Below are 13,829 nucleotides of genomic sequence, written 5' to 3'. Positions count from 1 at the left end.
AGGAATGCATCTGTTATTACTCAGATGTGTCAAACGGACAGTCCCATTCACTTTTTCAAACAGAAATGAATGGCATTCAAAGATTTGTGGGACAGTGGCATTTTCCACGTAACCACAAAGTAATATAGTAAAGCAAGCCATGGAAAGAGCCTCACTGTGAAGCTCAAGCCATCACATCAACAGATATTCATGCTCCGGAAAAAGCCAAGCTGGTAAACAATTCTGCAACTCACCTTTCCTTTATTTTTGGTATTGGTTTGTCCCACTAGGGAAGCATGATAGATAAGGCCAAATTTAGGTGTGTCCCGTTTAGTCTTCAGTGCTCTGAAGAGTGCCTTCTCAGCACCCAGTAACTGAACTGTTGAAGCTGGATGTTTTGCCAGATTCAAGAGGGAACCTAGAAGGAGGTGACACAGTGATAGTAATTTGTCAGAGGAGCAGCTAGAGAAGCAGGAGGCTAGATTCCTACACTATTCAAAAGTAGGAAGCTCAGAGCCATCTATTTCTATGAGAGCTGCTTCATGTTTATTTCCTAAAGGACAGGTAAGCCATTTCAGTCTTTCATGCTTCAACTAACTCTATCTTAGTCTGATTTCAGCAACAGGAAAGAAGGCTGACTCAGTAAAACATGTTCCACTGGAGTAATGCCTACTCCTGACAAAGTCTGGCAGCAAGAACGTGTCATCACAGAACTGCAGCATAGATAACTGAAACAATACTGCTACCTTTAGCCAGTCTGAATATAAAAGCCTAATGCCAGTTTGTCAGCATTTTACCTCAGAAGTAACAGGACTAGCAGCAGGAGGCTTGGTAAGTGTCTCAGAAGAGGTAGTGACTTAAGTTGCCCTCATATTCCAAAAAGAATTCAGGCCAACTGAGAACTTTGTCATCACAGACTACTACCAAGCTCATGCTGGTATTCTCAGACTCCTCAAGAGCTGCCTTCCCCCTCGCTTTACCATGAGACGTTCATCAGGGCCTTCCATAATGGTTTTAGCTGACCAGCTCCTCATCAGAAAAATCTCTGATGAGGTTATCTAAGCTTTATTTACACTGATCAGTGTAACCCACCTGCATGAGCAATGAGCCTTGCTCCAACCAGTTCACCCACCATGACGGTGAGATTAGGAGCAATTGCCATCATTCTGTTCTTCAGGTAGTCATACAGCTGTGTCCGATACTCAGAGATTTCAATCACCTGGCACAGAGTTAGGTTACAGGAATCAGTATTAGCTGAGCAACAAATATTAAGGGCTAAATATATTGAAATGAGGAAGTGCTGAGAATTCCTATGAAGGAGACCAACAAAATGCAAAATGCACAGACAAGCATTAGCCAGAGTTATAGAAAGCTTTATATAGGGCATACTCCCACAGCAGAGCTCCATCCATGAAGTATATTGGATCTGCATTGCTCATTCTCTTATGCAACTTATTTTCTCAGCAAAGCTCCTGATAAAGGAGCTGACAACATGCCAAAGACAGCGAAGTAGAACAAAAATACTTAGTAAGGGCATTTTCTTTAGGACAAAACCCTGGAACATTCAGTTTTCACATAAATCTTTGCCACCATTCTCTTGAAATGGGATAAATGCTCTTTACTTGTTCCATACAAATACACACAATTAGAACGCACATAAAAAAGCAGCCTGGTCTAGACCAAGAACAGGAACTACTAACCCTGCCACTCCCTGGTAAAGTCACAAAGGGATCCAACTAGCACAACTGAAGTCAGGAGGAGTTCACATACAATCCAGATGAAAGCAGGATAGGGCTCCTAACTCTTCTGGGGCCTTGGTGTTACACTTTTAACCCAGGGTTTATCACCTAGCTTCAAAACTGGCAGATTAAAGAGAGGCTATACACTACCATTACCTCAAGGACTTAAAAGCACAAGGATGTCAAAATTCCACCTAAAAGAAAGACTGCCATTTTCGGAAGACTGTGCAGACATCAACAGTCTGAGATGGCTCAGATGAGGTAGTGACTGTGCACCCTCACGTCTGTACATCAGGAGAGCAACAATAGAGGTATCATCACTGCCATCACAAGTGTGTTAACAACGCCCTGGGAAAACCTCTCCTTGGTAGAAAAGGCTCTGATATGGCTAACTAAAGTGGAGTTCCTGTTGCTATTCATCCACGTGTATATACCTGATCACAGAGATGGATTATGTTGTTTATATCTTCTTCTGATACTTCTGTCCCCATGGAAATCTCAGCAGCAGCCTTCACTTCCTCTTCGATCTCCTCTGGTAGGATGTCAGAAACATCAGAGGAGGCAAAATTGGTTCTGTCTCCTGTGGGGTACAGAAGAAAGCATGTTTGTGCTGGGGGCAAGATGAAGTAGTAAAAAAAAAAAAAGGCACAGAAACAGACAACAATAAAAGGCCAAAATAACAACAGTTAGTCAAGTCTCCTGTCATCCTAACTCCCAAAATATGTCAATGTTTTGACTTTGTTTATACTAGCTGAGAATAGTTGGAAATATTAAATTTGAAACTAGAAAAAAAACCACCTTATTCTGTAACACTGCATACTTCACCTTTTCAGTAGTTGCTTGCTGCAAAATTCTCAGTCACAAGATTACAAAGGAACAATTCCAGGAAATGAGCAGTCATTTACCACTAACCAAACCTATGTAATTCTTCCTACAACTGGGGAAAAAAGCTCCCGTAAAACCACAAGTCTCTCTGGATTGTGAATTTCATTATTAAAAAACAAAATAAAAATCATCAATACAAACCACATCCCTAAGAGGTGAGCAAGTGTTCAAAATATTATAGCGGTCATTCTTTCTGCTCTTATGAATAATTATAGCAGTTGTAGCCTCCAAGAACACCCACAAACAGGCAGCAATTCTCTTTACATCAGTTTTTGGCAACTAATTTCCCAACTGGTCTGCTGACTAATTGTGATTCTAAGACGACATGCTGGTGGTCCATGAAGAACTGACTGGTTATATGGTATTAGCTTTCTCTTAAGCTTAAAAATGGTAAATTGCATCAACATACAGATGCAGGCATACACTACTTTTCTACTGGCCCTACTCATGCTGCTGTTGAAGGCAAGATTGTATATGGGGTCATGAGTGAGTAGCTGGTTTACAAATCAGTGTCGTTAATGCATTGCATACGAACACGCAACGTTGTCCAGGCTCATGTCTCCTTATTACTCACCAACTTTCCGCACACATTTACAATATGTTAGGTTATCTGTGATGATTTTGCCCAGTTCAGGGAAGTGCCAACCATACCATTCCCTGCAGCGCATGATGTAGTTATTCAGTTCTTTGTCCAAGTCATCAAGAAGTGCTAAGAGAAAGAACAGTGGACTTTTTTTTTTTCTAAAAAGGTAATATAAAAATGGAACATACTCAAATTAACAAATTTAAATAGCGTAAAGGTAGACAAACTGAAGTACTTTATCCCATAAAGACTGGAATGAAACATAAGCTGCAGTACATTAGAAGTTTTCACTTTTCAGAGAACTACATAATCCCAGGCACAGTATTACAGAAATATTAGAATTCCCATGAGTGTGGCCTGAACATTTCATCACTTGGACTGCCTTAGACAGACTCCTTTAACAGCTGTAAAGTACATTCCCCTGGAAGGGGAGCAGCAGGTAGTTATTCTTCCTCTCAGTCAGCCAAAGTGCTACACACAAGATTGATGTAAAACTTAGCAACCTAACTTTAAGGAAAAATGTTTTAATGGTGAGAAACTGATCTTGTATTCAATTATTTGATTTAAAAGACTGTATTAAGCCCTTTAGTTGCCTTTATAACATAAACCTACCTAACACAAATCTAACAGGCTCACCATTTACCAGATATGACCAATAACCAGATTTACAACATAAGAGTATAACACCCACAGCATATATTGCTACAGAGCCCAAGGCTAAAATATTTCCCACTAATGCAATACCAACATTCCCATCTGTTGTCTCAGTGGTAGTGACGAAGAAACTGAATTAAATCATTAATTTCAGCTTAACTATATTTCATCATTGACAACAGTCTGGGAATTAATATTCCAAAAGGGATTCCTCACCACTGCTTCACAGCAAGCATGCCGATTATGATGTGGATGTCTTCAAGGAAAAATGAGGCTTTCCTAGCTGCGTTTACAATTTCAGCCTGTTTACCATTAATTAAGAAAGCACAGAGATGGAATGCAGCATTACGCACTGCAATGGGTTTTACAAGCCTAACATGAGAGTCTATTTCTACATTGCCCTCTATGCATATCTTGCATAGGGTATCTTCCCCGAAGTGGTCAGAAAATCCTGTCCCAGCCATTCTTTTCTGTAACCAATGTAAAGAAGTCAGCTATCCTAAGCTGAATCCATTAATAATTTAAGCTCTAAATATACTTACAAATTGCTTGGATAATCATGGTATCTACTTTGTCTGGGCTGAATTTCAACTTGTATCGGGAAAGGCTGAGGAGACAGAAATACAGTTTCATCAGCATCCTGACATCCCACTGCAGAGGATGTCTCACCTTCTCCCATTTTACATGAATATAGCTGTCCCTACATTCATTCATACCAACTCAGTTTTATGCCACTGACTGCTCTCAGATGTGGCCAGAAGCCACACTGACACAAGTTTCACAACAGCTCCGACACGTGTACATGCACATAACCCGCAACCAGAGTGAAAGGGAAAGTTATGGCTATCTGTACCACGTGCAGCTGACTGAACACGAGTACTGTGGCAGGAAATTGGCTGTTGGTTTCTTTCTGCATGGCTCCCCACAAAGTTTTGGTCAACGGCACTTCCAGTTCTGCAGCGGCTGGAGGCAATCCACAAAACTGTACCTACCAAGTAGCAAATATCAGCAACTCTAATGTAAAGCAACAGAAGAAACTTCCTGGAACAGATTCTCACTGTCTGAGAAAGTCGATTACCATCTGGCTTTAATGCAAGTTTAAAATGTCTCAGTATGCTACAGTAAAAGACACTTGATATCAGTGAGAACTTGCATCTTCAAAGTCCTTTTTCAATATTAATGCCCATTTTCTAAGCAAACATGCATCTATTTTTAAGGAATTAGAGAACTGCTTTGCTGTAGCTAACTTGCCAATGGCTCATGGACAGGACAAGCTCATGTCAGAATATGGAGTGAAAGTTACTCATGAACAAATGCTTGACCGCATGCTGACCCAACAACTTTGTAGTTACGTACTGCTCCACTAAACCGAGAAGGCAGTGGTAGCAAGATGGGAAGACAACTCCGCCTTTAACATTTACATCATGTATTACAGGGATATTTATCCTGGCATAAATCAGCAAATCATGGTGTTCACCTTGCTTCTCAGTGGTAATGGAGTTTTAAATGACCCACTTGATTGCTACAGAGACATTTCAAACCAAATCCTTAAGTACATAATATGCAAAGGAAAACTATCAACTTCAACTTTGGGTGAAGATAAAGCTTTTCCCTAAAGTGTAGGTGCAAACTGGAAAGCTCTTCCTTTATAAAACAAGATTTCAGATACAAATGTGCCTTGACTTACAGGGTATCAGACCACATCACTGTCATTTTTTTCAGTGGCCAGTCTGGCCCAAACCAGTCACATACTCGGAGACACTTTAAGCAACACAGCATAGCCAAGGACACGGGAGTGGGACAGACATGGGATGAAATAGAGCTGCTTTAGGAACTCACCTGTGTGCCAGACCCAGACACATAGCTGCCATCTCTCGAGAAGGGAGACCTGTAATAAGCCCTTCAATCTGTGAGCGAATTCCTCTCATCAGCTCTGTAACCATTGGGCTGTGTATACAACTCAAATTCAGCTTGTCCTGCAGGATGGAAAACAATGTTCCAAAGTCAGGCACAACGATGACATTCCTTTAAAGCCCTTCTTCCAGTGGCCTTATCTCATTATATCTGGTTTTCCCACTGCAATCCTGTGATCACACAAGTTTTAAGTTATCTTTGATGCTCAAGGTAGCGATACCCCCAGTTCCCTGCAGAGTAACAACTGAAGTTTGAAGAGAAGATTTATAATTAAAGCTCTATCTGCTATGCAGACACTGGAACTGAAGACTCGAAATTTTGCAGTTTACTAGAAACAGTCTGGCCACAGAGAGAAAATTCAGAGGTAGAGGGTTGGGGGCTTTGGGTCTTTTTCAGAGAACAAAACTGAATAATTAGTTCAAAGTCCTTGGTATTATTCACTTTAATGCTAAATTCTCTTAATTTTGCAGCCTACACCAGTCTCCTAAGACAGCATTAGGAGGTGATCAGAATAATAAAAAAAAAATAATCACTGGAACAGGGAGCAATCAGACACAAGATGGGAAACTGGTACTTGACACCTAGGGGACACTGGAGAAAGCAGTCCACCTCTACTGTACTTCTTCCTTCCTCTGGTAGGCAAGGACTGAAGGTTGTGCACAACTGCTTTAGACTGAGGAAGGCAGAACAGTGTGTACTCCCAAGAAGACAGTAAGTAATCACCCCAGGATTGCTGCATTGGTTAGTGAGGAATAAACGTGTCTGCCTGGCTGATTTTTTGTTTGGTTCCTCTCCCCTCCCCCTCTTTTTCTGGATGGAATCACTAGGGAAATTAATTTTTTAATCTGCTGGGTTTCTAACCAATACTTAAGAGAGAAATCAAGCAAACCTGCCTGAACACCTCAGTGCACTTTTACCATATCATTCACTTGTGCACTCAAGACAACTTCTTCCCAATATGCATGCAGTACACATTTGCTCATAAGATCTGATATCTTCCATGCTTCAAAGACAGCATTGGAAGCATAATCCATTGCTAATGATTGCAAAATCTCTGAAAAAATTCTGTAAGATTTCAGTAGCATGAGACAACAGGAAAAATGGCAAAACCAGTTATCACCTTTATGACACCTCCAAGTTTGGCATCCGCTACAGCCAACTGTTCATGGGCATCTTTTGCCACTATTTTCTTGAGAATTTTCTTCAAGTTCTTGCTGAGCTTGCCTTCTACAAGAGCTGTGGATGCTGTATAAAACAAAAAGACCAAAAATGCAGTTTCTTTCCCCTCCTAAAGCCTGTAAAAATAGTACTCCTAACTTGGTATTTTTATTGTAACTGCCCACAGTAGCTCCAGTCTGAGCTGCAATACTACTTTGCCATGCAGTGGTTAAAATTGAAATAGAAGAAAATTACATACTTGCTCCTTTGGAGGCCTAAATCAAAACCCCTTCTCCCAGTTGCCTCTCCTTTCTCCATGTGGTTTCAGTTCTATTTCTGTAAATTTTGTTTAAGGATCTCTACAAACACTATGCCATATGCTTTAGATATATGTTTAACATTTCCGAAGGAAGGGTTACATGGCAACATTTTGTGTCATTTAATTAACGAACCATTTTCCACATCCCTCAGTCAGCAACCATGATATCCTAAATTGAATAATGACTTATTTGCATCCTCTGATGATGATAAAGTACTATCTAAAGCCCAGTAAAGAATGATGCCGAACACACTGACTGGGCAGTCAGACACAGAACTTTTTAATATAGCATGTAGAGTAAGTAATTTTAAAGATATGTTCTTCATTCTCAAGTATTAATAGATCTGCAAAAGCTTTACAATCCCACACAATATATTTTAAAAAGGCACTTATACAACTCTCTTCGCGAGTCAGCTCTGTGCTCCACTGAACTTCTGTGATTGATGTAACATCTTCAACACAGTAAATCGAGCAGAAGCCAGTGATTTTTGATTTCCAGAACCTTAATGAAATGTAAGGGTAAAATCTAAGTGCTGTGCTGAGTTTCTTCTCAAGCTTTCTACAATGGAGATATGTTTCTACCTTTCAAGCTGGTCAATAGCTCCTAACCCACTTAAAACAGCCACATACGTAGTCTTCCCTTCAAAATAAATGGAACATAGGTAGTCTGGAATAACCTCTCCCATTTCACAGATAAGTAAACGTGAAGCAAAGTAGTAGAAGGGGGGGGGGGGGGGGGGGGGGGGGTGTGTCTCTTGTTGAGGGTGTTGTTTTGTTTTCTTTTTTTAATCAGCCTAACTACAAATTATCTGAATCTAAACCTATGCAGAAGCAACATAACCCCAAAAATACACCAGGGAAAGGAATACACAGCAGCTTCAATCTCAGTTGTTTCACTTGCATCTCATGTACGATGGTAGTATCTCCATTCTTGTTCCCTTAGCTTCCTTTATAAGCTAGCTGTACCACATCAGAATATGAAAATCCGTTCTTTAGTCGTAAATGCAGCCTGGAACATCCACCTACTGATGTCATACACCACATTCAGCAGTAATAGTTACACCACTTCTGAATTATTACCTAGAACTTCTATCATTTCTGTTCAAACAAGTCCACAGCATCAAGCATTTAAGTGTTAAATTAGTAAATATTATTGAATACAAGGTTTTCCATTTTGTTTAAACTCCTGAATTTCTTTTAAGTGCAATACAGGTATTTTTTAGGCTAAAAAAACAGGCTTAATATACACCCATAAAACAAGGGCAGTTGTAATAATATATGTACTCTGATATCTGCCTGTTGTCTCAGTGGTAGTGACGAAATGTTGACTCAAATCAGTTATATTCAGCTTCAAAAAGAATCCATCATTGACAACAGGCAGCATACATTAGTCAAAACCTTCTACATGGTGCTCATTATGAGCTGCTTGGGAAATAAACATGGCATAAAAAAAAATAGACTTCATTACACCTCTACTGCACTATAGACTGGATGGATGACATCATAAAACAACAAACACAGCTGACTTTGAAAAATTTGTAATTTAAAAACTAAGCAAAGAAACGGAGCAGGGGCAGAGGTAAGTTATGTGTGAACTAGTGCATGACAAGAGGTTTGTTGGGTTTTTTTTTGTTTGGTTTTTTTTTGTTTTTTTTTTTTTTTTTAAGAATGGTGTTAACTCACTTACCAGCAAGTGCTTCTGTTGTGTCCTGAAATTTTTCAAAGTGTTTCAGCTTTACTCTATAGAAGAAAAATACAAGCGGGTAAATGAGTGTACATAAACCAGCTGCTAGAACCATTTTACTTTCTTTCTGCCTCAGCTATTATAGTTCCCTCTTCTCCCTAAGACTGCAGGAGAGCAGAGATCAATACCCAGATCCTCAAACAGAAGGAAGTACATTAAACCCGCTGGTTAACTCTGAGTCTGATGCGACTTCTCAACTGGGTCCCACAAACTTCATTAAAAAAATAAAAAGAAAGGAATTTTTATTTAGTATTTCTAGGACCAACATAACCAGAAAACCTAAGCCCCCTTTTAGCTTTGTAGTTCATATTTAAAGACAGACATCATACATTGACATTTCAACACTGCACCCTGATTAACTAGGTGTCACTGCTGATTGACTGATGATGGCATCTTCCCACTCATCTTCAAAAGGGAACCTTCTGCCTCTGTGGAATGCATAGCCTGCACAGTTCAGATTTAACATGCTTGTCAACCATCTTCAAAGACTTTAAAATTGAACTGATTCATTGCCCATGAATCCTCAAGTCCTTCCTTGTAATTAGATGTTAGAATAAAAGTTCTGAGCTGAGCTTAAAACAAACAACAGAAAATTCTTCCATGACCTAACTGCTGACCAAAGTAAAAAATCATATGGACAGTGTTTAACCACATTGTGTCAGATCCTTAGGCCCAGCTTCTCTCTCTCCCCCTCACATAGTCTGTGGTGTTGATATCTAGAGTTACAGTTAAGAAGCTATCTCAATCCAGTAAATTCCTTGTCAGGGACAGGCATTTGACTAATCCCAGTTTTGATTAACCACTGCTCTGTGTGAGTCAAGTATCTGTAAAGGAAGCAAGGTCACAGATAAAGCTAAATGCTTCAGTTAAGCATTCACAGAGCCCAACAGAAGCTCCAGGCTTATACTGATGCCTTTACAGAAAAGCAGGAGATAGGAATTACTTTGATCAGAGTAGAGATCCATTAAGGGCCACGTCCTGTCTAGCAAGCAGCCAAGATGATGTTTCCAAGACAAGATTAACAACACTACAAGGAGGCAGATGTGGGATATTCTGGCCTCTCCTCTAAATACTGTTAGAGAGCAGGATAAATCCAAATCACAAGGCATAGCTTGTTCAGAGGTATCTATTATAACCAAAGCCGATTAGAAATCTTCCAATAAAAACACCCTAGACAGACTTGGAAGGAATCCACCGTTGTTCCCAGCTTTGGGGCAATTTGCTAGAAAGGCCAACTTGGTCAGTGGACACAGCAATCCCCTTGCAGCTACACAGTGGTGCTAACACTCACTGATGGCATGGGCAACAACACTAACTCAATTCACAGTGATTCACACGCTCTTAGTTTCAGCTGAATTAATATATATATATTTTTTTTTTTTTTTAAGGATTTTCTGTAAGCACAAAAACCTGTCATTTCAGCCAGTTCCAGCATTACAAGCTTGGATGTTCTTGTCAAAGCATCCAGATCTCCTCAAAATACTGTTCAATTTTTTGCTTCAGTGGCACATGGTAATGACTACTGCAGCTTAATTACACTGCAAGGAAAAAAAAAGTTATTTCTTTCACTTTGATATTCCATTTTAAGTTTCTCTGAGTATCTAACTTCACATTATCATTGTTCATAGCTTCTAGGTTTTACAATACTGAAAAATAAAAATCAATACTTCCTTCTGAACTTCAGATCTGCATAACTACAGGCAGTCATGTCCTTCCAAAAGCCAGGCTGCTATCCCCACATAAAGCTGCTTACATTTTGTTGGCTTTTTCAGGAGTTTCAAATTCTTTCCATAAACTGTCAACTTCTTGGAGCTTTTTCTCATTCAGAACCTGTAGAAGAAAAAAAACAAACACAAAAAAAAAATCACACAACTATATTTAAAGCACTTTTGAACAACCTTCAACCTTGCATTCAGCAAAGGCCTAAAGCAGATTTACAGTGTATACAACCACTGGAAGTTAATGCTAATCGAGTCAACAAACTCAATTTTGGTGTTCTCCAGTTTCACCAATCTCTCTCAGCAGCTTTATCCTACCAACATACACACAATATTACAGTGTTTTTACTTTCAACTGAATTACAGAAGTTGCTCAATAATTGCTGGGTCCTTCTGAACCTGCACATTAAAGCAAAACACTCTTCTTGTTTATCAAAACTGGGCTTGCTCCACCTCTTCTGCAGGACTCATTCACAACCCCAGTGACCCAAAACCAAACCTGCCACTACTTTGGGAAAATAAAAACATGTCTGGAACACCTAAGAGGAAGGAGCAATCCCACAAGTTATTTTCATCAGTCTGAGCTAGCCCAGGGAAGAAAGAGAACATTTCTATAAAGACGACTTTTCACCACAACTTGGTAACCAACTGAGCCAAGAATTACTTAAGAAGCAGCAGTGGCTTAATCCCATCTCTGTACAAAGGGGATCCCCCTCAGTGTTTAAACAGCACAAGATTAACAATTACACCCCCAGAGCCTACACACATTTCATAAAACACAAAGTGTACTGCAAATTCCTAGAAAAGTGCTCAGGGGAACAGTACAGTCAAGATCTTTACAACATTATGTTCTTTACACCTCACTCAAAAATCTTGTGGTTTTGTCCCCACAAGACAAACGCAACACAACTGCAATTTGACTTGGTGCAGTACAGAAATTGTTCTTGGGATTAGGAGATTTTGTGCCTTGCAGATTTTTAAACCTAGGTCAAAGAAGGTTGTCTTCAATTAGTAGCTAAGCAAATAAAGATAGTAAGTCATTTCCCACAAGACTCTGAGGCACAGAAAAATCTCGGGGCAACTCTTCCTTCCCTCAGCCTGCTGATTCTTTGCTCCAATTCATCTTTCCCATCCCAAGGCCTACAGGATTTTCAGCCTGTATAAACAGCCAGGGGCACAGAGGAAAATGAAGACATCGAAGCTGCTAAATCAAGGTTGATAGTATATAGAAATTACACACCCATGAATATTTTGTGTCCTGCAAGATAGTAAGACTCATTGGAAAAAGTCCTCCAAGACTGTCATGGTTTGGTTATGCCCCATGTGCCCTTACTATTTAGACTGTTTGCTCCTCTGACGGGAGCAACACCTACCAGGAGATACTCGAGAGCTACCCAGCTTGCAGAGGACAAAAGTTCTCCATCACCAACGAAAAAAGGCAGAGCATAGTTATGCTGGCAACGGACATCTATGGGCACTGCTGAAAATGGAAGTGGGTGACCATGACTGCTCCCAAAATTCAGAAGCACAAATTCTGTCCAACCTTCAAGTAACTAAAAAGCAAAAAATCTCCCCAAACAACCCCCCCCCAAACCCAGCAGTGACAATCTTTAGAGACTGCTTTAAAAAGAAAAAAGCTAAACTCCACAGAGAATATTTTGATACAGAATAAACATACAAGTGAAAAAATGACACAAGGTTGCAGCTGAACAGCTGCCCTGTCTAGGAAAGGAAAGCGATGCGATTAAGAGCCTTGCCATGCAGATATGCACTGCAGCTGGGGCTCACTGTATCTGGCAAACAGAATCAGCATAGAAAACTGGAGCCTGCCTTAAAACATGTATTTTAATAAAATACTACGTCTGCTTAGTTCCAGCAGACAGCTTTGACCTCTCTCAATCAACCCAGACACCATTTGCAGTCTTTGAATATTGCTCCTTGACGCTTGGTGCCCTCTAGTCGCTTTGCACCCACATCACAGCCAGACCGCACGCCTCAGTGGAGTGCGGCAGCACTTCTGCAGAGAGACTTCTTCCATCCTCTTTATGCCCCTCCTCCTACCTTTGCTTTATGCCTACCCTGCTTTCAGAATTGAAGAGATGGGTTATTTTCAACCCCTCCTGACTAAAAGGCCTTGGCTCACTGCACAAGAGCTTTGAGCCTACTCAAGAGGTAACTTTTTTTTTTTCTAGTAACTTGGAAGGTGCGGGATAACAACCAGTGTGAACATCCAGCAAGCAAAACATTCAGGGAGACTGTCGTATGTGTTAGTTCCCCAGGTACAAATGGGGAACTCACATATATAATTCCCCAGGTGTGTATGTGTGTGTGCAGGGGAGACATGGACAGAACAGAAGCTATCTGCTTTTAGAAGTATTTCTGTCTTCTCCCTGAGGGTTATGTCTTGAAATCCTCCTTGCCTGAATTGCACAGCTGCACCCCAATGAGCAGGAAAAATTTCAGGACAGGTGAAGTAAACATAGTGCTCTGTAGAGCACCAATGGTGCAGTTCTACAGCGGGCTAGGGCAAAAGAAACCAGCAGCCTTGCTCTCTTTGCACCTGCACTTGTGTTCACACAAGCTAAACCCAGAAAAAAAAAGACTGAGGGGGAAAAATACAAGTGTTATGATCAAAGTCTACAAACAAGCTGGTGGAACTGTACAGGCATCAACACTCCAGCTAGAGAACAGGCCAGAGGGGAGCACGGCACTGCAGCAGCTCTAGTTTAGACTTGTTCAAACTACCATGAAACGGCAGCCTTCGAGCCACCTCATAAGGAGGCCGGCAGAGCCCTGTGAAGCGGTCTGTTCCTCCCAGCACACGTCCTCAGCTGAGCGAGGGAAGTCAGACCACGGGCTACACCTGCGGGCAGGCTCACCCTGCCCGTGTGCTCAGCCAGCCGACGAACCCCGCTTCTGGAAACCCGCTCAGACCGAGGCACCCTGCGCCCCACTTTAGGAACATGCCGCCTGTCTCCCACGCACCCCTTCCTGCATCCACGAGGTTCTACTGAAACATCAGCCAGGAAGGCACCGCCAGGAAGAAAAAGTGGTCAACGCGCCCGAGCCCGCAGACTCCAAAAGGAGCACGGCCACGCCTGCGCGCCCTCCTACCAAATCCACCCCCGGGTGGGAG

At 41.1% G+C, this 13,829-nt stretch overlaps 1 protein-coding gene across 1 annotated transcript in view; it reads right to left on the bottom strand.

Annotated features, from left to right (window-relative positions):
- The window catches only part of NOP58 (NOP58 ribonucleoprotein), a 31,084-nt gene that overhangs the window by 10,942 nt on the left and 6,313 nt on the right, over positions 1 to 13,829 (bottom strand). The window contains exons 2-10 of the mRNA XM_009890240.1: positions 10,729 to 10,805; positions 8,919 to 8,971; positions 6,875 to 6,999; positions 5,680 to 5,816; positions 4,383 to 4,447; positions 3,178 to 3,312; positions 2,153 to 2,298; positions 1,072 to 1,198; positions 234 to 397 (exon numbers count right to left, since the gene is read on the bottom strand). Of these exons, the coding sequence (XP_009888542.1) occupies positions 234 to 397; positions 1,072 to 1,198; positions 2,153 to 2,298; positions 3,178 to 3,312; positions 4,383 to 4,447; positions 5,680 to 5,816; positions 6,875 to 6,999; positions 8,919 to 8,971; positions 10,729 to 10,805 (1,029 nt within the window). The remainder of the gene's footprint in view (positions 1 to 233; positions 398 to 1,071; positions 1,199 to 2,152; positions 2,299 to 3,177; positions 3,313 to 4,382; positions 4,448 to 5,679; positions 5,817 to 6,874; positions 7,000 to 8,918; positions 8,972 to 10,728; positions 10,806 to 13,829) is intronic.

The sequence above is a fragment of the Charadrius vociferus genome, unplaced genomic scaffold (assembly GCF_000708025.1).
Source record: "Charadrius vociferus isolate BGI_N301 unplaced genomic scaffold, ASM70802v2 scaffold147, whole genome shotgun sequence".
In the NCBI taxonomy this organism is placed as follows: Eukaryota; Metazoa; Chordata; class Aves; order Charadriiformes; family Charadriidae; genus Charadrius; species Charadrius vociferus.
The sequence above is the reverse complement of the archived record's forward strand: the minus strand, read 5'-3'. Positions and strand labels throughout refer to the sequence as shown.